General features: G+C 42.0%; 1 protein-coding gene across 2 annotated transcripts in view; it reads right to left on the minus strand.

Annotated features, from left to right (window-relative positions):
- The window catches only part of rgs11 (regulator of G protein signaling 11), a 150,518-nt gene that overhangs the window by 22,499 nt on the left and 102,386 nt on the right, over positions 1-25,633 (minus strand). For both annotated transcript variants that reach the window (XR_015760574.1, XM_043711561.2), the window contains exons 10-14: positions 25,550-25,573; positions 20,394-20,455; positions 14,431-14,544; positions 7,419-7,534; positions 6,293-6,380 (exon numbers count right to left, since the gene is read on the minus strand). Coding sequence is in view for 1 of the 2 variants with exons in the window: in XM_043711561.2 (XP_043567496.1) it covers positions 6,293-6,380; positions 7,419-7,534; positions 14,431-14,544; positions 20,394-20,455; positions 25,550-25,573 (404 nt within the window). In the remaining variant the exon portion in view is untranslated. The remainder of the gene's footprint in view (positions 1-6,292; positions 6,381-7,418; positions 7,535-14,430; positions 14,545-20,393; positions 20,456-25,549; positions 25,574-25,633) is intronic.

Genomic DNA, 25,633 nt, shown 5'->3' on the forward strand with positions numbered 1-25,633 from the left:
AATAGGCCCTTTAGCCCAAACTGGTCCATGCTGACCAAAATGTCTGTCCGTGCTAACCACATTTCTTTGCACTTCATCTATATCCATTTAAACCTTTCCTGTCTGTGTATTTGTTCAAATGCCTTTTAAATGTTGTTAATTTACCCATCTCAACCACTTCCGCTGGCAGCTCATTCCTTACGTACCACCCTCTGTGTAAAAAAGTTTACCCTTAGGTTCCTTTTTAATCTTTCCCCTCTAACCTTAAACTGATGCCCTCTAGTCCTTAATTCCCCAACTCTGGGGAAAAAGACTGAGTGCCTCTCATGATCTTATATAAGATTCCCCCTGCCCCCACTTCAGTCTCCTACGCTCTAAAGAGAAAAGGCCTAGCTTGTTCAACCTCTCCCTATAACTCAGACCATTGAATCCTGGCAACATCTTGTAAATTTCTTCTGCACTCTTTCCAGTTTAATAACATCCTTCCTACAACAAGGTGACCAAAATTGAACACAATACTCCAAGTGCAGCCTCACCAATGTCCTGTATAACTGCAACATAACTTCCCAACTTCTATATTCAATGCCCTGACTGATGAAGACCAGTGTGCCAAAAACCTTCTTCACTGCCCTGTCTACCTGTGACTCCAACTTCAGAGACTGTAAATTTGAACTCTAAGGTCCCTCTGTTCTACTATACTCCTTAAGGCCCCACCATTCACCTTGAAACTCTTACCTTGATTTGACTTTCCAAAATGCAAGACCTCACACTTATCTGTATTAAACTGCATTTGCCATTTCTCAGCTCACTTCCCCAACTGATCAAAGTCAAGAGTGTGGTGCTGGAAAAGCACAACAGGTCAGGGAGCAGGAGAATCAACGTTTCGGGCATAAGCCCTTCATCAGGAGTGAGCCTTGTGGGTTGGGGGGGGGCTGAGAGATAAATGGGAGTGGGATGGGGGCTAGAGGGAATGTAGCTGAGAACGCAATAGGCAGATGAAGGTGAGGGAGAAGGTGATAGGTCAGAGAGGAGGATAGAACAGATAGACGGGAAAGGTGAAGGTCAGGTCAGGAGGGTGGTGCCTAGTTGGAAGCTTGGGACTGGAATAATGTTTGGAGGGGGGGGGGGGGGGGGAAATGAGAAAACTGTTGAAATCCAAATTGATCCTGTGTGGTGGCCGGGTCTCAAGGTGGAATATGAGGGGCTCTTCCTCCAGGCGTTGAGGGTTTGACACTGGAGGAGATTCAGGACCTACATGTACTTGACGGAGGCCCAGATGATTAAGTCCTATTGCAATTTCTGATAACCTTCCTCACTGTCTACGATACTGCCTATTTTAGTATCATCAGCAAGCTTACTAATCATGCCTTGCATTCTCATCCAAATGGGTCAGTGGGCTGAAAAATGGCAGATGGAGTTCAATCTGGATAAATGCGAGGTATTGCATTTTGGTACAACAGACAAGGGTAGGGCCTAGCGTAGTTGTGCAGAACAGAGGGACCTCGGGGTGCAGGTACATAATTCTTTGAAGTTTGCATCATATATACACAGGACAGTTAAAAAGGCTTTTGGTACACTTGGCTTCATTGCTCAGTCCTTTGAGTATAAGAGTTGGGAAACCATGTTGAGGTTGTACAGGACACTGGGGAGGCCTCTGCTGGAATAGTGTCCAGTTCTGGTGGCCCAGTTATAAGAAGGATATTATCAAGCTGGAGAGGGTTCAGAAGAGATTTACCAGGATGTTGATGGGTATGGAAGGTTAGAGTTATAAAGGAAGGCTGGTTAGACTTGGACTTTTTCACTGGAGTGTAGCAGGTTGAGAGGCGTCCTGATAGAAGTTTATAAAATAATCAGAGGTATAGATTGAGTTAATGGTAGTTTTCCCTAGGATGGGAGAATTTCTAGACTAAGGTGAGAGGAGAGAGATAAAAAAAAGACATAAGTAATTTTTTTTTCTACACAGAAGGTGGTTCACGTGTGGAATAAACCTCCTGAGAAAGTGGTGGATATGGGTACAATTACAATGTTTAAAAGACATTTGGATACATACATGAATAGGAAAGGTTTGGAGGAATATGGGCCAGGAGCAGGCAGGTGGGACTAGTTCGACATGGACTGGTTGGACCAAAACATCTATTTCCATGCTGTATGACTCTATGACTCTGCGTATGTTCCTGTGAGGAAGAAAGATAAGGATGGCAAGATTTGGGAATCCTGAATGACAAGTGATTGAAAGTTTCATCAGAAAGAAAAAAAGACACATATGGAAGTCTTAGAAAACTAAAATCAACATTGCTCTTGAGGAACATAAAGCGAGGCAGAGTGGCAGTGTCTCTACCACTGGACTGGGAGACCGGGTTCAAGTCCCACCTACTCCAGAGGTGCCTAATAAAATCTCTATTCAGGTTAATGAGGAAACAAGCTTAAATAAAATAAAAATTTGAACAAAGAATTAAAAGGGCTAAAAGTGACTAGGAAATGTCCTGGCATGTGGGATTGAAGAGAATCCCAAGGAATTTTATACATATTTAGGAGCAAGAGTGTAGCTAGGGATACTAGGTCTACTTAAGGACAAAGGAGGAAGTTAATGTGTTGAACCAGAAAAAGCAGGTGAGGTCCTTAATGATTACTGCACATCAGTATTCACTAAAGTGAAGGGAATGAGTGATAGTAAAATTAGGGAGGGGTATGTTGGTCAAAGCATGTCGATATTATGAAGGAGGTGATTTTAGTTTCTTGAAAATCATTAAGGTAGATAACTCCCCAGGAAACTCTGGGAGACAAAGGAGGAGATGGCTGGTGCCTAGATCTTTGTATCCTCCTTAGCCATGGGTGAGTTCTCAGAAGACTGAAGAATAGCCAAAGCTTTTCCTTTTGTTTAAGAAAGGCAATAGACATTATAGACCAGAGAATTTTACAAATATGGTAGGGAAATTATTGAAGAAGATTCTAAAGGACATGATTAACTCACACTTGGAAAACAATGGACTTATTAGGAATAGTCAGCATGGTTTTGTACAGGGGAAGCCTTGTCTCTCTCATTTGATTGAGTTGTTTGAAGAAATGACAAGATGATTGAAGAGGACAGTGCAGTGGATGGTGTATACATAGACTTCACTAAAACATCTGACAAGGTCAAATTGTGGTACGCTGGTCCAGAAGATTAAGTCACATGGGATCCATAGTAAGTTGATAAGTTGGATACAAAATTGGCTTGGTCATAGAAGATAGAGAGTGGTTGTGGAGGAATGTTCTCCTCACTGGAGGTCTGTGAGAAGTGATGTTCCACAAAGTTCAGTGCTGTGACCTCTGTTGTTTGTAATATTCATGCAAATGATTTCGATTAAGATGTACGTGGTCTGATTAATAAGTTTGCAAATGATACAAAAATTGGTGGGTGTGTGGATAATGAGGAAGATTGTCAAATTGTAGAGCAGGAAATAGATCAGTTGGGAAGTTGTGCCACGAAAAGGAAGTTGGTGTTTAATCCTGACAAGTGTGAGGTGTTGTATTTTGGAAGGTCAAATGTAAAAGAAAAGTACATAGTAAATGGCAGAACCCTTGGGAGCATTGATATACAGAGCAATCTTGGACTGCAAATTCAAGTCTCTCTGAAAATGGTAACACAAATAGATAAGGTGGTAAAGAAGGCAATTGGCGTGCTTGCCCTCATTGATTGGGACACTGAATATAAAAGTTGGCAAGCCAAGTTGCAGCTGTATGACTTTAGTGAGGCCACATTTGGAGTAACATGTGCAGTTCCGGTGGCCATGCTATAGGAAGGATGTGGAGACTTTGAACAGGGTGCAAAAGAGGCTTCCCAGGATGTTGCTTGGATTTGGGTGTATTAGCTACAAGGAGAGGTTGGACAAACTTGGATGGTTTTCGTTAGACCATCAGAGGCTGAGGGGCAGCTTGACAGATGTAGATAAAATTATAAGAGATGTGGATAAGGTGGATAGTTGGGGTCTTTTTCCCAGGGTGAAAATGCCAAATATGAGGGGTACACGTTTAAAGGTGAAAGTTGGAAAATTTAAAGGAGATGTGTGAAGCAAGTTTTTTTTGAACACAAAGGGGTGGGTAGATGCCGGAACGTGTTCCCTGGGGAGGTGGTAGAACCAGGTACAATAGCAAATTTTAAGAGACATTTAGGCAGATACATGAACAGGCAGGGAAGAGAGTAATATAAACCATGCACTGGCAGATGGGATTAGTTTAGAACAGCATCATGGTCAGTGCAGACATGGTTGGCTGAAAGGCCTGCTCCTGTGCCGCACTGTTCCATATTGTATGATCCATGAAATATTCTGAATACCATGTTCCATCCTAGATCCCAATTAACAATGGCTGCAGCTAAGCACAGTATACTATGAGATATGCAGGACTGCCAATAACAGGCCTAACATCTTACAGACCCTGAAACTGTTTTCATTTCCTAATGCTGTTTGTTTCATGATTTGATTAAGGAAATAATGGGCTTAATCTAGAATAGTGGTTCATAGGATATGACTCCTTTTGTTGACGTGTGACATTTTGAAGTAGATTTGTCCAGTTGTGATGCATTCCAATCCCAGAGAGCTGTTCCATGGAATGATGGGAAGTAGGTTGCTCTCAATCTGCTGAGCACAGTTGCATCCTAGAACTCCTTTGTAACCAGCTCTTCAATGTACTGAGTAGGTTTTCCATTTAAGCAATGTTTGATGCAAATAGCTAAGTATGTGCACCAAATTAATGGGTATTAAATAATCTCAGAAACAGGCAACAAAATAGGGCACAGATTTCTTTGCAAGAGTGATATCAGAAATGTAATGACTGCACAGTAGACATAATCTTTAGGGAAGGCTTGAAGTTGCAATGTTCATGGTCGATCAGCTTATACAATAATTACTTGTAATGGAAATTCATAAATTGCAAATTAACAGAAGTGCAGTAATGTCAATGTCATATCTGGGATGTTGTGAAGATAACACCCAATAAACTATTTCCTTAACCAATGAAGCAGTCTAATAAAGTGATAGCAAGAGAAATTGCTTGTAAAACAGGAAGAGAAGGGGGATATTTGTCATATTAGACAGAAATTGTAAATAATTAATTAATTACAAACTACAGGCAAAAGAGAAGGACATTGTAACCAAGTTGGGGATTTTTGAATTAGTTCTTCAAATGTTGAGTGAAAACATACACAAAATATCCTCTTAGCCCCTGAAACATTAGACCAGGATTAGCATTATCTTGGGAACATCGATCCGCTTTGATAAGAACATTAGATTTCTTTGATGAAAAAAGACCTAGATCCAATTAGATTTCCCTCTAATATCCTGGTGGTGGCATTATTCAATTAACAGTTAGCAAGACTGACACAAAAGTGCTGCCAAGATAAAATTAGATAAAACACTTTAGATCTCAATCACTGCTGCATTAAAAACACTTAGTTTCACTGGGTGGGAAAAGGAAAGACTTGCATTTATGTGAGTGCTTTTCCCAATCAACAGACATTTAAAATGCAGTCACTGTGGTAATGCTGTTATAGCATCCAATTTGCAACTTCCACAAACAGCAAATTGATAACCATCAGGTAATCTGTTTCAGTAATGTGAATTGAGGGAAGGGTATTTTCCAAGAAACAAGACTTAATCTCTCACTCTCCTTCACAATAGTGTCATGGGACCTTATGCATTTACCCGTGTTACAATATTGCAGCAGTTACTCAGCACCGCACTGATCTGCCAGTCTTGATTTTGGAGCTTAAACCCTTTAGCGAGGTGCCTACCAACTGAGCCATTGTTCACTTTCCAGTCAACCAAGGTTGACTTGTACGCTAGGACTAAATCACATTGTTAACAGAGTTCTCAAACATAGATTATAAAGTTGCAATGAGACTACTGTGCATTAATGTGTAAATCTACTTCAGTAATTTCTCTAGAGCAATTTGTTCAATGAGAACATCACAGCAAAAACAAATCATAAAAAACTATGTTCATGAATTTAGCACCACCTTTTAAACAAGCCCAGCAATTATGACATTATTACAAGGTTATGGTCAGTTGCAAAGTCATACAGAGTGAGGTTCAATTCTTGTTCAATACTGGCTGAGGTTACCATGAAAGATTCTCCTTCTTAAACTCTTCCATCATCTAGGGCATCGTGACCCTCAGAGCAAATCATCATCAATTGTGTGTGTGTCTCTCTCTCTCTCTCTCTAGGGGGAGAGCAGCTTTATGGTCTGGTAAGACTGTGGTAACTTTACCTTTGCCTTATTCATAAAATGAATAATAGCTGTTTGTAGCATTTATATTCAAAATGATGAACTTACTCAAAGATGGCCTCCACTTTCTCATCAACTTTTGACTGTTCTCCATACTGGACATCTTCGCAAGCCTCCCAGAAACTAAGATTTTCAGCTAGTTTTGAAATACATACAATTAATACATATACAAGTATTAAAAATCATTGAGCTAATGATTAATTTTACAAATGGTTCTGAATTCTCAGAATTTCCTCTACCTTTCAGTAAACATAATATTAGATAAGTTTGGGTTTGGAACCAGATGTTGGGATGAAATGGTGGTCCTGATCTGACTTGCTGCAGAAACAGTAATTGACACTGGATTTGCTTCGCTTTGTCACTAGATAGCAGAGAGCGGGCTCACTGTCAAATTAAGGACAGTAGCCATATTGACAAAGCTGGAAGACCATTAGAAGACACAAACTGCTATTAGTAGTAGGGGAGACAGAGACCTCCTACTTGAATGGCCCTCTCAGTAACCGTAACAAATTTATAATGAAAAGTAGTAGTCAGGTCACCATTGTGGAGAAGGAAAAGCCCTCTGGGGAAGCTTGTGACTACGATGTAGCCGTAGTCAGGATATTAGGGAAAGCTTCTAAGGCATCTTGGAATGCTAGGATCCCAGCCTTCCGGAGGCTGTCATCAGAAAGCTGTGGTGCACCCAATAGAAGGGGAAACTTTAGGCCCACTGAGTAGTTCCAGTCAATCTCTGATAATTGGCCTTAACCTTAACAGACAACCAGCCAGTTGAATTGACACAATTTGCCCATGTGAGCTCAACATTTGAGAGAGACAGTCCAGACCACATGATCCACTGTTCTCCAAAAATTTCAATTATGGAAAAAAAAAACTTTGATATGAAGAAACATTCTATTCTCACTTGGAAGAGGGAATCTTTGACTGTGTCACCTTCCTCTATGAACAGCAATGCTCATTCACTAGAATAAAGTACCTTTTGTTCCAAATCTTAATTAAGCCTTTGGGCTGATCTTGCTTGTTTATCTGTAATGGGAGGATACTACATTAGACCCATGGAGATAAAAATGGGGGATGGTAGAAAAGGTAACTGAATAAATTCTAAACCCTTTATGAATAGCTCTGTGGCCAACGTGTTTTAAACATGAGCAAATTAATTTGAGTTAGTTGTTCTTACCACTGAACTCTCTTTCCAGAAAGTATCTAAATTGTTGCCTGCCAAGGGGATCATGTAGCAATTCACTGAAATTGAATGCCCAACGCTCTACACGTAACCTTGTTGGAATGGTCACTCTGTCAATATAGAGAAAGTCATGAACTTCAACTCTTTTGGAAACACTTTATTAATATAGAAATAATATTTTCTATCCTGATTTAGACTGTATGGCTGTACAATATCTGGTCATATGGTTGGAAAGATTCAGCAATGTTGTTTGTTATTTCAAATCCAAATATTTGGATCTGCTTTAGTGAGATTAGTCAAATAATAGTAGCAGATTAGTACTGTGATGAGGAGAGGATGATGGATTTGACAGCTGTATTACCAGCATTTCTGGCATGATATTTATCCTTTTTGCACAGTAGTAGTATGGTCCAACATGATAAGTTCTGAAGGATCCAAGTGGGTATAAGTGGTCTTCATCTTGGCTGCCTGGTTAGTTCACCATTTAAGATAAATCAGCATATAAGGTGGTCGCTCATTAAGTGAGCTACTGACTAGTTATCCACCCATTGTGTCATACTGACCAAGACCACTTTCCCCCTCTTCACCTCTAAGCACATGCATACACTTTGTGGCGGTGCAGCTCGGTGCTGTTGTGTAGACTACATCAGATACATGGTCAATTCAAGGTGGGAACAGACTAAAAAATGTATTCAATACATGGGTTGGTGTGTATAAACATCTACAGATGTATGAAACTTTTCAGACTTGACCTTATAACTAATTAGAAGAAAGTGAGGACTACTGATGGTGGAGATCAAAGTCAAAAGTGAGATGCTGGAAAAGTACAGCAGGTCAGGCAGCATCTGAGGAGGAGGAGAGTTGACATTTTGGGCATAAGCCCTTCATCAGGAATGGAGGAGAGGGGGAGCTGAGAGATAAATAAGAGGGGAGTGGGGCTGGGGGAAAGGTACCTGGGAAGGCGATAGGTGGATGCAGGTGGGGGGGGGGGGGGGTGATGGTGACAGGTTGGAGCGAACAGGAGGGACAATCAAGAGTGTGGTGCTGAGTTGGAGAGTTAGATCTGGGATGAGGTGGGGGGGGGAGGGAGGATGAGGAAACTGGTGAAATCGATGTTGATGCAGTGTGATTAGAGGGTCCCAAGGTGTTCTTCCTCCAGTTGTTGGGTGGTTAGGATTTGATAGTGGAGGAAGTCCAAGACTTGCATGTCCTTGGTTGAGTGGGAGGGGGAGTTGTAGTGGTTGGCCACAGGGCAGTGGGGTTTGTTTGGTGCGTGTTTCCTGGAGCTGTTCTCTGAAATGCTCGGAGAGTTGGTGTCCTGTCTCCCCAATGTAAAGGAGACCACATGGAGAGCAACTGATATAGTAGATGTGGTGTTTGGATGTGCAGGAAAATCTCTGCCAGATGTGGAACGATCCTTTAGGGCTTTGGACGGGGTGGGGGGGTGGGTCGTTGTGGGTGCAGGTTTTACACCTCTTGTGGTGGCCAGAGAAGGTGCCAGGAGTGGAGGGTGGGTTGGTGGGTTGGTGGTGGTGGGAGGCCTGGACCTAACGAGACAATCGCGGAGGGAATGGTTTCTGGGGAACGCAGGTAGGAGTGGAGAGGGAAACATATTCCAGGTGGTGGGAATGGTGGAGGATGATGTGATGTATCCAGAGATTGGTGGGGTGGAAGGTGATCACCCGAGGATTCTATCCTTGCTGTGGTTAGAGGGGTGGGGTTCATGGGTGGAGGTGCGGGAAGTAGAGGAGATGCACTGGAGGGCCATGTGGGAGGGGATATTGCGGTCCTTGAAGTAGAAGGCCGTCTGGAGTGGAGTTGCTCCTCATGGGAGCAGAAACGGTAGAGACCGAGGCTGAGGCATTGGGAGTAAGTGACAGCGTTTTAACAGGAGTGGGTAGGAGGAGGATTAGTCCAGATAGCTGTGGGAGTCGGTGGGTTTGAAGTAGGTGTCCGTGTTTAGTCGGTTGCCAGAAATGGAGATGAGGAGCTCTTGGAAGGGGAGGGAGGTGTCTGAGCTGGTCCAGATGAACTTGAGTTCAGGATGAAAGGTGTTTGTGAATTTTATGAACTATTCAACCTCCTCATGGGAGCATGAGGCAGCACCGATATAGTCATCAATGTAGCAGAGGAAAAGGTGGGGAATGGTGCCAGTGTAACTGTAGAAGATGGACAGTTCCATATATCAGACGAAAAGGCAGGCATAGCCGGGGCCCATGTGGGTGCCCATGGCCACCTCTTTTGTCTGAAGAAAGTGGGAGGATTTGAAGGAGAAGTTGTTGAGGGTGAGGATCAGTTCCACCAATTGGACGAGCGTGTCGGTCAAGGGGTACTGGTTGGATTTGCAGGTGGGGAAGAAACGGTGGATTTGGAAGCATTCGCTGTGGTGGATGGATGTGTACAGGGACTCGATGTCCGTGGTGAGTATGAGGTATTGGGGGGCTGGGAAAACAAAAATAATGGAGGAGGTGGAGAGCGTGGGTGGTGTCCTGAATATATGTGGGGAGTTCCTGGACTAAGGGGGACAAAAGGGGTAGCCATGGGCACCTGTAAGGGCCCCAGCAATGCCTCCTTCTTCATCAGATACATAGAACAGTCCATCCTCTGCAGTTACACCAACACCATTCCCCACCTTTTCCTCCGCTACATTGATGACTGTATCAGCGTCACCTCGTGCTGCCTGGAGGGGGTTGAACAGTTCATCAACTTCATGAACACCTTCCACCCTGACCTCAAATTCACCTGGACCACCTCAGACACCTCCATCCCACTCCTGGACCTCTCCAGCGATGGACTTAACACAGACATCTACTTCAAACCACCGACTCCCACAGCAACTGGACTACACCTTCCCATATTCATCCCTCTTATAAAAACGTTAACCTTTACTGCCAATTCCTCTGCTGTATGTGGTCCCAGGAAGAGCAATTCCACTCCAGAATCTTTCCAGATGGCCTCCTACTCCAAGGACCACAAATTCCCCTCCCACATGATCAACAATGTCCTGCAGTGCATTTCCTCCACTTCTCACACCTCCACCTTTGAACCCCACCCTTCCAACCGCAACAAGGATAGAACCCCCTAGTCCTCACCTTCCATCTCACCAATCTCCGGATGCAGTGTCTCATCCTCCACCATTTGTGCCGCTTACATTCAGACCCCACGACCAGAGATGTATTTCCCTCCTCACCTCTATCACCATTCTGTAGAGACCATTCCCTCCACGACTCTCGTTAGGTCCCCACCAACTCCCCCTCCACATCCAGCACCTTCCCTTGTCACAGCAAGAGGTGTAAAACCTGTAGTCACACCTCTCCCCTCACTTCCATCCAAGGCCCCAAAGGATCCTTCCACATTCAAACACCTAGTCTACTGTGTCTGTTGCTCATGATATGGTCTCCTCGACACTGGGGAGACAGGATCCCAACTTGCAGAATGTTTCAGGGAACATCTCTGGGACACACACACCAAACAGCCCCACCGCCCTGTGGCCAACCACTACAACTCCCCCTTGCATTCTACCAAGGACATGCAAGTCCTGGGCCTCCTACACCGTCAAATCCCAGCCACCTGATGCGTGGAGGAAGAACACCTCATCTTCCACATTGAGACCTTCCAACCACACAGCATAATGTTGATTTCATCAGTTTCCTCATCTCCCACCTCCACTCTCTCCCATTCCTCATGAAGCGCTTATGCCAGAAACATCAACTCTCCTGCTCCTTGGTTGCTGCATGACCTGGTGTGCTTTTCCAGGGACTCACTTTTTGACTTATAACTAATTAGGCTGATTTTCCTTGTGTATATATGAATCAATGATTGTGTTCTAAATCTAAATACCCTATTTCTTTGTCAAGTTGTCCAACAACTACTCATTGGTTAGACTGTCACTAGAGTTTTGCTTCCATTTCTGATCATCACACTTTAGGAAAGACACCATAGCTTCAGAGGATTTTGAGGAAATTCATTCTGTTTGTCAGGGATGTGGGAATCCAGCTATTAGGGACACTGCAGAAGCGGAGCTTGTTCTCCTTGGAGCCAGTAATGTTAAGTGGAGATTTAATACAGATATTCAAAATCATGAAGGGGTTAAGAGGGATAAATAAGGAGAAACTGTACATGGAAAGTAGGGCTGATAATTATGGGACACAGAGACAGGGCAACTGGAAAAAGCCCAGAAATGAAATGAGGAGAAAGGTTTTTATGTGGTGAATTGTTACAACCTGCAGTATTTGAAGGGATTGTGGAAGCAGATTCCATAAAATTTTCAAGAGGGAATTGCATAAACAACTGAGGGGAAATTATCCGCCAGGCTATAGGAAAGGACAAGGAAGCATTTTCTTTCTATTTTTTTCATGAGACATGGGCACTCATGGAAAGACCAGCATTTGTTGCAACTTCCAATTTCCTTTCAACAGATGGCAGGTAGGTCATTTCAGAAGCCAGGAGTCAACTTTATTGCAGTAGGACTGGAGTCATACATGGGCTCAACTGGGTAAGGATGACAGATTTCCTTCCAGAAAGACACAATGAGATTTTTGCAAGGTTTGTGATGGTTTGTAACTCAGGTTGAGGTTTAGGGTGTAGGTTTGCTCGCTGAGCTGTAGGTTTGATATCCAGACATTTCATTACCTGGCTAGGTAACATCATCAGTGGTGACCTCCAAGTGAAGCTTGGATGATGTTACCTAGGCAGGTAATGAAACGTTTGGATATCAAACCTACAGCTCAGCGAGCAAACCTACACCCTATACAATAAGATTCTCCAACAATCAATGATAGTTTCATGGTCACCAATACTGAGACTAGTTTTATATTCAAAATTTATGTATTTAATTTCTATGAGCTGCCATGTCCCTAGACCATTAGCCAGGACTTCTATATATATTGATCAGTTAGCTCAGTTGGTTCGTGTTGCTGAGTGATGCCAAAATGTTTAATTCCTGTACTGGCTGAGGACATCATTAAGGTCTCACCTTCTCGGCCTTGCTATTGCCGGAGGCTGCTGTCTCACATGTTAAACTAACTACAGTTGTCTCTTTCTAATGACCCAGCTGCCTTATGGCCCTCTGGGAGTATGATGACTTTACCTGCAATGTTACCATGCTACCACTTCCCGACAATGGGACAAATTGGACAGCGCTTTCAAAGAACTGGGCAGAATAGCTTCTTTCTTTGCTACATCGTTCTATAATTGGTTATAAATCATGGTTAAACTGAGTTTCGGTGGCATGATTCGGCTTGAAGAATTAATTATTAAGAATTAGTACACCTGGAAATACTGCAATATGGGGCTGAATTTTCCCATAGTCTGGCTGGGTGTCAATTTTGGGGAGTTTCATGGAGGGCTCCCCTCTGTGAAGCCTGGTGACTTTTCTCATGCAACTCTCTGCTGCTCACTTCATTAAGCATGCACTCTGCCTCCACACTGTGCTGTTCTTGTATAATCTTGCAGTCAGCAGTGGCAGAAGAATTCGCTGGTGTTTGGATCTTATGGCATTCATGCTATATTCAACTGCTGCCACCACTTCAACACACCACTTCAACTGCTGCCACTCCCGTCTGAAGTAATCTCCTGGGCCAATGTAGTGTCCACTGTCTGGAAGAATGGGCAGCAAAGCTGCAAGAGGTCAATGACCTTTTCCTCTCCAACAAGTTAAGTGCCCCCATCTTCTCTTTGCTACCTCATACATAGTCTATCCCTTCTACCATAATGGATGCTGACAAGTTGGGAGAGCAGGAGGAACCTTCTGAGAAGGAGCATGAGGTCATTAAGCATGAGGAAGGTGACCTTCTGCAGGGCAGCAGTGTTGGGGTTAAAAGCCAGACAGGACTACTTGATACCTGACTCCAGTAGAAAAGAGCTGGGGACAGTAATCATTGACTGACTATAAAACCATTGGTTCTTGGCATATAAGCAATTAGTTTCTGTTCCAAGAGGCTAATGTAGCTTCTGATTGTTTGATTTCTGTGGGTAAAGATGAATGCTTTGAATGGCTTGGTGTCTTCCCTGTATGCAAGGGTCCCACATTGAATAATAATATACTGGGCTGTGATGGGCATAAGGGAAAGAGCAACAGCAATGTAAAGGTGTGTAAGAGGGAATGTGGCCAAGGACGGTTAGGCTGTGTACTTAACGCGCAATTGAGGTAGTACCGTGCACTTGTATATGGAAGGTAGCATCAGCTATGCATTTTACGTGCCATGGAGGCATTGGGCTGCGGTTAGTATTGCTGCTACATTGATGGTTAAAAATAACTCTGGACTGTCATCACTTGACTAGTTGCGAGGCTAGTGGTCAAAGATGGTGCCAGTCTTCCTGGGTGTTCTGGCAAAGGCAAATATGTCTGCCTACAACAAATGGCATTTTCCAACTTTGCATTGGGTGGGATGGACACCAGGGGAATGTGGCATCTAGTCAATGAGATGGGTTTGGGCTGGCTGAGTGATACAACTCCAGAAGCCTCATGGACGGCAACCTGCTTTTAAAGTTGATGAAACTTGCACTTAGCTGTTTTCTGGTAAAATTCCTACCATAGTCTAATGAGGGCACTGAGTAAATTAGCCTGTTTCCTTTAGCAAGTGATTAAGGCCCAAATCTGACTTCTTTTCTGTTATTTTTGGGAACTATTTTCATTGTCTTTATAATGTTCAACTCCTTTCATTGGCCTTGGTTTAGGGTGGTTGATCTACCTAGGCTGATGACAGAACAACAAAAGTCATTGCATGGAATATTTGCCTTTCTGTATCAGACTAACAGGGATTGGAGCCATATAATAAGCTGTAGTGGCACAACAAAAAGTCTAGAAGAGGGGATTGTGTGTAATCTGCAATGTCTTCATTGGATATTCCCCTTTCTGAGGTCTTGACTTAGCTGTACCATGTTGGGAGGGTGAGTGAGGGAAACATATGAATCTCATCCTTTCTGCTGCTCTAGACATCCTACATATCCTTGTACTCTAAACTTGGTCTATTCAGATGTACAATAAAATGCTTCCAATACTTACAAATCAGCATTCATTGTCCAGTACAAAGTGCCACTTGTAATCCAAGGGTTACTGGGAAGACAGCTAGACATAATAGGATCATGCAGAAGATATTGCTCACAGTGCTTCACAAACCTGTGAAGAAAATGTATACATTAATTGATCATAATCACAGATATTTATCAGATATCTTTATACTGAAATATTTCAAAATAAATGCCCAAAGACATTGCCGAACAGCAGTATCAATTTGAATTTGAAGTGGAATGATTCTGAACACTCACTGTGACATTGCTATATTTCATACTAACTCAGCTATGACCAGGTGAGGGGGCATTTAGCACTTAAAATTTCAAACTCCTCTCCTTTGTTCACAACAAATATTTTTGTTTCTTATTAGCAGGCAGCTATCAAACACCAATTAAAAATGTAGTTAAATAGATCAGAATGAAGGAGCCAATTACAATGTCAGTTTGAGTGGAAGAAAGATGAATTTTATGACCTACTAAGTCTGATAAAAATAATATATTGCAATATCAAACACACCCGCAAACACGGCTATTACGTTTAAAAGGGAACGTGTGCCTGGTAAGAAAGGAAGAGGAAGGGTTATGCAGTTTAAAAAGCCCTTAGTTTCCTTAAAGTGCTGGATTAATAACCTGGGATCATAGTTGTTTGATGGTCGATTGGCAGCCTCTGCAGTGCTGAAGCTTGTAGATAGCCGAGTTCTAGGTGAATATTTTTTCCTAATGTGCTTTTTGTCTAGGTACTGTCTTCTGAAATGGTGCAAGAAACAGGCGGTGGGGTGGGGTGGGGGGGGAGAGAGTGGGGGTTGGGGTGGGTGGGGAAGGTGAAGAGAGAGAGAGAGAGACAGAGAGTCTTCCAGTTCTTGCTTTTTCCTTTTCTCTGCAATTCTACCAAGGAGTAACCTGAAATGTAGTTCACTATGTTTTCCTGAGTTTAACTTAGTTGTTTTTCCAAGTTGGCTAACTGGCAAATGAGCCTTTTATTTCCCAACATGTGATGTTATTCATACAAAACACGATACAAATAGCTTGACATTGACCAAGTTACCCAGTTTCATTACCCTTTAGATAAAATAATAATTTCAGTGCAGATGATTTTGCTTATTCCTGCTGAGTGTCCTGAACCTTCCATAATCTATGGTCAGATGATCATAACAGCTATTTTAGGTTGGTATTTGTCTTTTTTATAAAATACATTTACTCCATGCAAGATCTCAAGTATAACAATAAAATGGTACAGGTTAAAATTTGTCAGTTGATATTTATCAGTATTGTAACTGTTCACCTGCTTTAGAAACTGAACTATAAACTCATTTCAGAAAATGCCTTATATTTAACAGAGTGGAAAACTTTAATATATATATATGATTTGAACTTGTTTCCAAAGGGGTTAGCTATAGCTCATTATATCACTCAATCCCCACTACCAATATGTTTATGAAAGTGTAGAATATTTCAAAAATGTGAAATATCGATTGCAGGAGTTACTTTTGCAAACCACTTGTACAATAGCCTAACCTAAATTTGTAGCAATAATTCCAATGAATCCCAGTCTTGTAATGCCTTTGTAATTTATCATCTTTTTAAATAGCATTTTTAACAATAAAACAGTACAAGAAGCATCATAAAATTAAGTATAATACCAAAGAGTGTTAGATCAGATGACAAAATGTATAGTCAAGCAAGGCTTCAAGTGCTGTCTTAAAAGAGCAAAGCACGATAGAGGCCAAAAGATTTCATGAGGGTTTCCAAAGCTCAGTGCCTAGACCACCAGTGGAGGAGCATTTACAATTGGAGATGCACCATAGGTCAGAAACAGAGGAGGTTTGTAAGCCTGGTAAGATTGTAGAGATAGAGAGGGATTTTCAAACAAGGATGAGTATTAAAAATGAAGCTGGGACTTAGGAACATAAGAGCTGAAGTAAGCCATTGAGTCTGCTCCACTATTCAATATAATCATGGCTGGATTGAACATATATTTTACTCACAGTATTCCCATAATCCTTTACACCATTGATAATCAAAAATGTCTAGATCTGTACTTTAAACACACTCAAAGGCCACAGTCCTCTGGTGTACAGAATTTCAGAGATTTACTAACCTCAAAGCAAAACATTTCTCCTCAACTTGATCCTATTTTTAAGCCTACCTTCGACTCGCTAACCAGGGGAAACATTTTACTTATGTCACGACAGCTAACCCTGTAAGTATTTTGTAGATTTCAATAAGATCACCACTCAGTCTTTAAATCTGTCTTATCTGTCCTGTTATCCTGGGAACGCATCTGGTAAACCTTAATTAGGAGTGGATGCAAATGCAGATCAGCAAACATGGAGGTGATAGTGGATTGGAATTTTGTTTGAGTTAGGATAGAGCAGCTGATATTGGATTCCCTCAAGTTAATGGAGTGGAACTCACCAGGAGTTGATTAGAACAGTCAAGTATAAAGTTAACAAAATCATGATTGTGGGTTTCAGCATCAGATAAGCTGCGAAAGGCAAAACTGGGAGATACTGCAGGGTTGGTAATGAGTGATCTTAGTAATGGCACAACTAAAATAATGAAAACACCACTGTTTCCCTCAACCTTATGTGACATTCAAAATACGTGTAATGGAGTATGTTGGACAGACAATGGTAGTAGGGACAAGTGGAAATTAGGTGGATGGATACGTTCTGATGGCTTGTCATAGATTTGGTAGAAGACTGGAAATTGTACTTTCTCCTTTTCTGCAGACTTGTCAACCAAAGCTGTAGCAGACATTTGGGGGGGGGGGGAAAGAGTGAGAGAGCGAGAGAACGAGCGAGAGAACGAGAGAGAGAGCAAGAGAGAGAGCAAGAGAGAGAGCGAGAGAGCGAGCGAAATTTTCTTTCAACATTTTCTAAATATTGTTTAGCATCCTGACTTCAGCAAATCCTTACCCTCGATCATAAAGTGACGGAAGGTGTCATCAACAGTCCTATTAAGCAGTACTTCCTCAGCAATAACCTGCACACTGATGGTCAGTTTGGATTCTGCCAAACCCACTCAGCTCCTGACATCATTATGGTATTAGTTCAACCATGGATAAAAATGCTGAATTCCAGAGGTAAGATCAGAGTGACTATCCTTAACATCAAGGCCACATATTAATATGGCATGAAGAGACCCTCAGAGGGCAAACTCGCCATGGGTTGGAGTCATACCTGGCACCAAGGGAGATGGCTGTGTTTGTTGGAAGTCAGTCATCTCTGCTCCATATCACTGCAGAAGTTCCTCAGAGCAGTGTTCCAGACCCAATCATCTCCAGCTGCTTCACCAGTGGTCTTCCCTCCATCATAAGGACAGACATGGGGATGTTTGCTGATGATTGCACAATGTTCAGTACTATTTGTGACTCTTCAGATACTGAAGCACTCCATGTCCAAATGCAGTAAGTTCTGGACAATATCCAGGCTTGAGTTAACAAATGGCACCGTTACACAAGTGCCAGTCAATAACCATCTCCAACAAGAGAGAATCCAACTATCGCCCCTTGACATTCAATATTAATACGATCACTGAATTTCCCACTGTCAATATCCTGGGGGGGCTTACCATTGACTAGAATCTGAACTGGACGAACTGTAAGAATACTGCAGCCATAACAGCAGGTTAGAGGCTGAAATCATGTTGTGAATAACTCATCTCCTGACTCCCAAAGCCTGTCCACCATCTACAAGACACAAGCTAGGCATGTGATAGCATGCACTCCACATGCCTGGGTAAGTGCAGCTCCAACAACACAAGAAGCTTGACACCATCCAGATGAAAAGCATCCTGCTTGATTGGCATCACATCTGCAAATTTCCACTCCCTTCACCAATAGCACACAATAGCAGCAGTGCGTACTGTCTACAAGATGTGCAACAGAAATTCCTGAAGCCTTTAGACAACACCTTCCAAACCATGACCACTAACATCGAAAAGGATACATTCATGGGAACACCACCACCTAGAGCTTCCTGTCCAAGCTACTCACCATTCAGATTTGGAAATATATCGCTGTTCCTTTAATATCAAAATCCTGGAAATCCACTCTCCTCTGACTTCCCCACTCCCCCCATGGCATTGTGGGTCTATCTACATCAAATGGACTTCTGCGGTGCATGGACACAAATATATGTACCCACACCCACCCACACATACCCACACCCACCCATGGGTTCCTTGAGACAGGCCATATGTGCTGGTCCCTATATCCTGTGAATGAAAGAAAAAAAAAGACCTTTGGCTGGTCTCCACATCAGTCTACTCCCTGTAATCTGGGGATCATCCAAAATTCAGTTAAGGTTGCTATATAAACCACCATGATCTAAGATTTCACATACCTCAAGTACCTAACCTTTTAGGAAGTCAACATTTGCTAAATGTATTGTGATGTACATAGATTTAGATATTCGTATAACAAAGTGCTCATTGCTGACAATGAGGTAATTAGTTTGTTGACTCAAACTAATAGGCACAAAGCAAAGGTATTTTTAACTTAATGGATCAATTAGTTTATTTGTGGCTTGGCTGAGTCATAAAGCCAAGGATGTCTCCAATTCTGTGCTGCATTGTGCTTCTGGTACAGAATGGTTAGGAGCACCACATCTCACTCTGGCAGAAATTCCAACTCAGCACAATTAGCTTCAGAGAACCCCATGTCACAAGTGAGAAAAAAAAAATCACCCACAGATTCCATTCTTAACTCATTCATTGGTTCTTGCTGAAAGTGTACATGCACAAATTTCAGGTGAGAACTAAAACAGAAGTTATTGGAAAAGCTCAGCAAGTCTGGCAGCATCTGTGAAGAGAAATCAAAGTTAACATTTCAGGTCCGGTGACCCTTCCTCAGAACTGATAGTGGTTAGGAAAATGTTGGATTATATACAGAAGATAGGGTGGGAGGAGGGGTTTAGGAGTAAATGATAGGTAGGGAGAGAACCCAAATAGAGAGAAGAACAGTTGGACAGACAAAGGAGTCAATAACGAATTAGCTGGCAGGGTGAATAGCTGTTAATGCGGGCTGCTAGTGGCTAACGATAGGTAGTGTGTTATGGCAGACTATGTGATAACAAGGCCTGGTAAGGATGTTGGGGGAGTTCAGGCACTAAAATTATTGAACTTGATTTGGAGTCCAGAGGGCTGTAGGGTCCACAAGCAGAAATGAGGTGCTGTTCTTCCAGCTTGTGCTGAGCTTCACTGGAGTACTACAGCAAGCCCCGAGAGAGAGATGTTGGCAAGGGAACATGGTGGTGTGTTAAAATGGCAGGCAACTGGAAGCCCAGGGTCTTTTATGTGCTCAGAACATAGATGTTCTGTGAAGTGGTCACCCAGTTTATGGTTCATTTCCCCAATGTAGAGATGACCACATTGTGAGCAGTGAATGCAATAGACTAGATTGTGAGAAGTGCAAGTAAACTGCTGCTTTGCCTGGAAGATATGTTTGGGCCCTTGGATACTGAGGAAAGAGGTGGTAAATGGGCACGTGTTACACCTTCAATAATTGCAGGGGAAGGTGCTGTGGGGTTGTGGGGGGTGTTGGGAATGAAGGAAGAGTGGACAAGGGTGTCCCGGAGGGAACAGCCCCCTGTGGAAGGTGGACAGGGAGGCGAGGGGGATATATGTCTGGTGGTGACATCTTGTTGGAGGTGGCAGAAATGGTGTCTGATGGTCTTCTGGATGTGGATGCTGATGGAATGGTAGGTGAGAACTGTTCAGCTCTGCCACCTGAAGAATAGCCCACACAAATTCTCTGTGAAGGCTGATATATGAATAATGACAATACAAAATAATAACAAAGTAACAGACATTTCTGAAAAGAATTATCAAAATAAGGAATTGATAGTGGGAGAACATTACCAAGATGAAAAAGATGCACTGAAGAAAAGTCCCTGACTATGTCTATAGATAACCAAGTTAGAGTTATACAATTGAATAGAGAAGAAAACATACCCCTCCAAGGACACAGATGATTTAACTCTTGATCTTGTCAATGCTTTTTTGTAATATTCAATCTAGTTGTCCAAAGAGACAGTTCACACAATTGCAGCGAGAAAGGAAAAAAAAATGTGTAATTCAATGCATTTTTCATGGTATCTTAACACCTTAGCAAATTTTAGACACACATTTGTTCTGTATGTTTTATTTTGTAGCAAGGTGCATGCTATGGTAATTCTAAGATGGTATCACTAAATAAGTGGTAGATCGTTCCTTATCACAGAAATTATTCTTAATTTCCCACATTGTTTAGCAGCAACATTATTTTCACTAGGAACGTTTCAAAGGTTTTCCTCTTGGCCTGTGAAAATCTCCCAATAAGAGTAGAGTTTTAATACTGAGTGTAAAGATAATGCAATCGCTGTATTATGTGCCAATTGGCATTGGACCAAACTATTTTCTTTTAGCAATTATTAATCTCTAATATAATTAAAATACACAGAAAATATCAGAAATGCTCTGCAGGATTCTACTATGTTGTAATATTTGTTTACAGCATGGTGTTGTCATTGGCTGTACCAGCATTTATCACCCATCCCTCATTATCCTTATGTAGGTGGTACCGTGCATGTCTGTCTGTCTGTATGTGTCTGTCTGTCTGTCTGTATGTGTCTGTCTGTGTCCATATAATCCCAAGATTTTAATCCAGCAGCAGTGAAGGAAAGGTGTTATACTTCCAAGTCAGGATGGTATATTGCTTTGAGAGGAACCTGAAGGTGGTGATGTTTCCATGCACCTGTTGCCCTCATCATCTGAGGTAGGACATGTCATGAGTTTGGAAGGTGCTGTTTATGAAGCCATGTGGATTGCTGCAGTGCAACTTGTAGATGGTACACAGTGTTGCCACTGCGAGTTGGTGGTAGAGGGAAAGAATGTTGAAAGTGTCGGATGGGATGACATTCAAGCTTTGGATTTCTTGTGGTTTTGGAGCTGCATTTATCCAGACAAGTGGAGAAGACTCCCAATTCTGCCTTTGTAGATAAAGGAGTGGCTTTGGGGAGTCAGTAGGTAAACATTGTGCTACAAAACTCTTAACCTCTGATCTGCTCTTACAGCCCTAGGATTTATATTGTACTATTTCAGTTTCTTATCATTGGCAAACCCCAGGATGTTAGTAGGAGGAGCTCAGAGCTCAGTGATGGTAATGTCATTGAATGCCAAGAGGCAACGGTTGCATTTTCACATGTCGGGGGTGGCCATTCTCTGGTACTTTGTAGCACGAATGTAACTTGCCACTTATCAGCTCAAACCCGGATGTTGATTAGGTCTTTCTGTTTATAGGCAAGGACTGCTTCAGTGTCTGAGGAACAGCAAATTGGACTGAACAATGTTTACTCATAATTGCATATTGATACTTCTGACTTTACAATAGAGGGAAGGTCATTGATGAAGCAACTGAAGATAGTCAGATCTAGGTTAGTACCCTGAGGAATCCTGAAGAGATGTCCTGGGACTGAGATGATTAATCTCCAACAACCACAACGATCTTCCTTTGTGCTGAGTATGATTGCAACTAGCAGAGTCCCCAATTCCCCCTACATCCTATTGATTCCAGTTTTGCCAGGGCTCCATGCTATCATACTTGATCAAATGCTGCCTTGATGTCAAGTTCAGTCATTCTCACCTCACCTCTGGCATTCAGTTCTTTTGTCTATATTTGAGTCAAGGTTCTAATGATGTTAAGAGCTGATTTGCCCTGCCATAATGCAAATTGAGCATCAATGAGCAGCATACTGCTGAGCAAGTGCTGCTTAACAGTACATTTTAAGAGATGCTTCATGCTGGTTCTGACATGCCCTCCAGCAATCTTCAGTGAACGAGGACTGGTGTCCTGATTTGATGGCAATGGTTACAATGGGGTTATGCTTGATTATAGTTGCATACTGTTGCTGCTGATAGCCACAATACTTTATGGATGCTCAACTTTAAATTACTAGATCTGTTTGAAAGCTATCGCAGTTAGCACCGTGGCAGTGCTGTACAATGGAGAGCATGCTGCATATGAAGATGGGACCTCATCTCCATATAACTACATCATGATTACTACCAAGAATATTGTCACAGACAGATATGTCTGTGATAGATAGATTAGTGAGGAAAGGTCAAATAGGTTTTCCCTCTTTCTGGTTTTCTCACCACCACCTTAGACTCAATCAGGCAGCTATATTCTCTAGGATGCAATCAGTTCAATAATTGGTGAAACTCCAGAGCTATTCTTAGTGATGGACATTGAAGTTCCCCCATCCAGAGTATATTCTGTGCCCTTGCCCCCTCCAGTCCTTCCTCCAATTGGAGGAGTACTGATTCATCAGATGAGAAGCTGGCCTGGGTGGTAATCAGCAGGTGATTTCCTTGTCCATGTTTGACTTGACTCCATAGGATCTGGAATCAATGTTGGAAACTTTCATTACAACTCCCTCCTGACTGTATACCACTATGTTGCAACCTGTGGACACAAAGGAATGGTGATGCTGGTGCCTGGCTTATCAGCTATAAAGTATAATTCTGTGAGTATGACTATGTTACTGTTCTAATTTTAGCACAATGTCTCAGTAAGGAGGACTTTGCAGGGTCAGCAGAGTTGGTTTTGTCATTGCTGTTACTCATAACAAGGTCAATGCTCAGCCATTAGTCTGTTTTCATTCCTTTCTTCAGATTTCATAGCAGTTTGATATAACTGAATAGTTTGTTATGCCATTTTGGAGGCCTAAGATTTAACAACATTGTGGGGGTTCTGAATCACAGTAGGATAGAAAAGGCCATCCCTAAAGGGCATTAGTGAGTCAGATAGGAATTTAATAATAATTGACAAAACTTTCATGGTCACCATTAGATTAGTTTTTAAATCTGATGATGGGATTTGAAACTATATTCTCAGAGCATCAGTGTGGGCCTCTGGATCACTAATCCAGTGACTTTCCCCCATGTTTTTTAAAAAAAGATCAGCTTCCATTTACACAAGGTCTTTAACATATATAAAAAAAACAACCTGAGGCATTTACTGAAAGTGTTGCAACAACAAAACCTGTTGCTACCACTGAAACAAAACTAAGCACACAAATAGGTTTAAAAGTAAATCTGATTCCTTTCCAAATCAAAAGCAAAAGTCTAATCACTGTGTAAACAGTATTTGCAAAGCTGGAATGAAATTACTCCCAAAATAAGTCAATGGGTGGAATCTACATATGCTCTGAATGACATGGATTTTGGTGATAAAGTTGGGAAAATCATAAGAAAAGGGAGTAAAGAACTTCTCAGTCGAGAACGAAAGTCCCATTTTCAATCCAAACACTGGACAGTGAGACGGGGATAATCACTGGTGACAGGCAGGAGGCCCATTTGCAACATTCACCAGAAGCTCACTGATGGTGTTACTTAGCATGGTAACAAAACGTCTGAAAACAAACCTTCCAGCTCAGCAAGCAACTTACATCCAGAACATCCTCACTGTTATGGCATCTTGCTTCATTGATATGCAGCTTCCCATTCCTCCATCCATTGCAGGGAAACTGGATGGCAATAGTTCCTGACGTGAAAGTCAGAATGGTTACCTGGAGATGCCAGCTCACCAACTGATCTCTGAACCTCCGTAAGTCATCAGTGCAAGTTTGCTGCATAGTGACCGCATACAACTCCCATCCAGCTGGATCTTGAGGTCCCGGTCAGCAAAACAGGTTGCTCTGTCCGACATGTCCAGGGAAAATAAAATGGACAACTGCACTGGGCAACTGCAAACTACCAGCACGTGACCGGGATGCCCAGCTAGGCTCTAAAGATGGAGCTGGTGCCAGACACCCTGGCAGCGGCCAGTACTTCCACCTGTGGTGAGTGTGGTACCATAGGGGTGTGGATTCTAGGCAATGAGACGAGTTGGGAAGATAACGTGAGAAAATTCTCTTGGGCTCGTGGAAATTTGCCAAAAATGACAGCCAATTTCAGGTAGGGTTCAGCCCAATATTTTTTTACTCAGTCACAGAACACACACTCAGTTATTTAGGAATAAAGTATCCAAATTTATTTTGTTTATAAATCCTTCTTAAAGCAGATAAATTTCCACACTCACTTCCTATCACTGTCACATTTCAGCTAATAATTTGATTCACTTTGAATTAAGACTTGAGAGATCTGCTTGTATTACAGTGAAACTTTTGCATTTATTTCCTCGTCATGTTAACCTTGCTTTCTGTATCATGATTTTCGAATCACACTTGGATTAGCTTGGAGCAGGAACTGGCAGGTAGGGGTTAAGGTGACTGGCAAACCACAGTGAGCTTACTAACTTGGGACTCAGAAGATGCAAAGACCTCAACTCTGATTAGAGATCTTTAGACAGTTGCCTATCCATAACTGGCAGGAAGTCCTATCTCACAGTCAAGGCTTGGTCTACCCTTTCTCTGTCACTGGGACACTATGGGAAAACAGTAAATTTTAGAAAGAGAAAAACCTGTATTTAAATTGCCTAGCACATTACAACCTCAGGTCACCTGTCATTAATCTTAGTACAGTGTCAGACACTTAGATCTATTGCCATTTTGTCCTTTCATCCATATTTACTTATATTTTACCTATTTTCTTGTGCATTGTAATTTTATCTTTGAGGTGTTCACTTGGTTTTGAGAATACCTGATTCACCCCTTTCTTACTTGCAAGTGCCCAATTCAAAGTCTGGAGCCAATAATTTTTTTTTTCACCTCCCAATCACCACCACAAATTACTTCCTTTATTGGTTAGTGACTGGCCTAAAGGTAAGGCCTACTATCTGCTGGACAATGCTTCTACCTTAGCTGCTAGATGTTCATCAGTATGGTAATGTAACAAAACCTATCAAGAGATTCAAAGTAACTGTACTACACAGATATGGTAACTCAAAGCATAAAAGGTCTGACACACAAATCCTTGCCTTGTATATAACTTTAATGGATGCCCAGTCAGGAGGCTAGTATTTTTAATGTTATATTGTTGCATTCTAACAATGAATATAGAACATATATCAAATGACATTTGCCTAACTAAACCAATGACAATGAATTACTGCATTTGTAGTATTGCTGTCTGCATTAAAAATTACAAGAGATATTTTGTACACAAAATAAACAGATTTATGCACTTACCTCTCTTTTGTAAAATGCACTATTCTTTCTGTAAAGAAAATGTACATGGTTTATTTGCAATCAGCAAGGTCAATCATGCAGCTA

This window comes from Chiloscyllium plagiosum, unplaced genomic scaffold (assembly GCF_037043375.1).
Source record: "Chiloscyllium plagiosum isolate Xiang-an unplaced genomic scaffold, Cpla_swu_hap1 HiC_scaffold_20, whole genome shotgun sequence".
NCBI lineage: Eukaryota > Metazoa > Chordata > Chondrichthyes > Orectolobiformes > Hemiscylliidae > Chiloscyllium > Chiloscyllium plagiosum.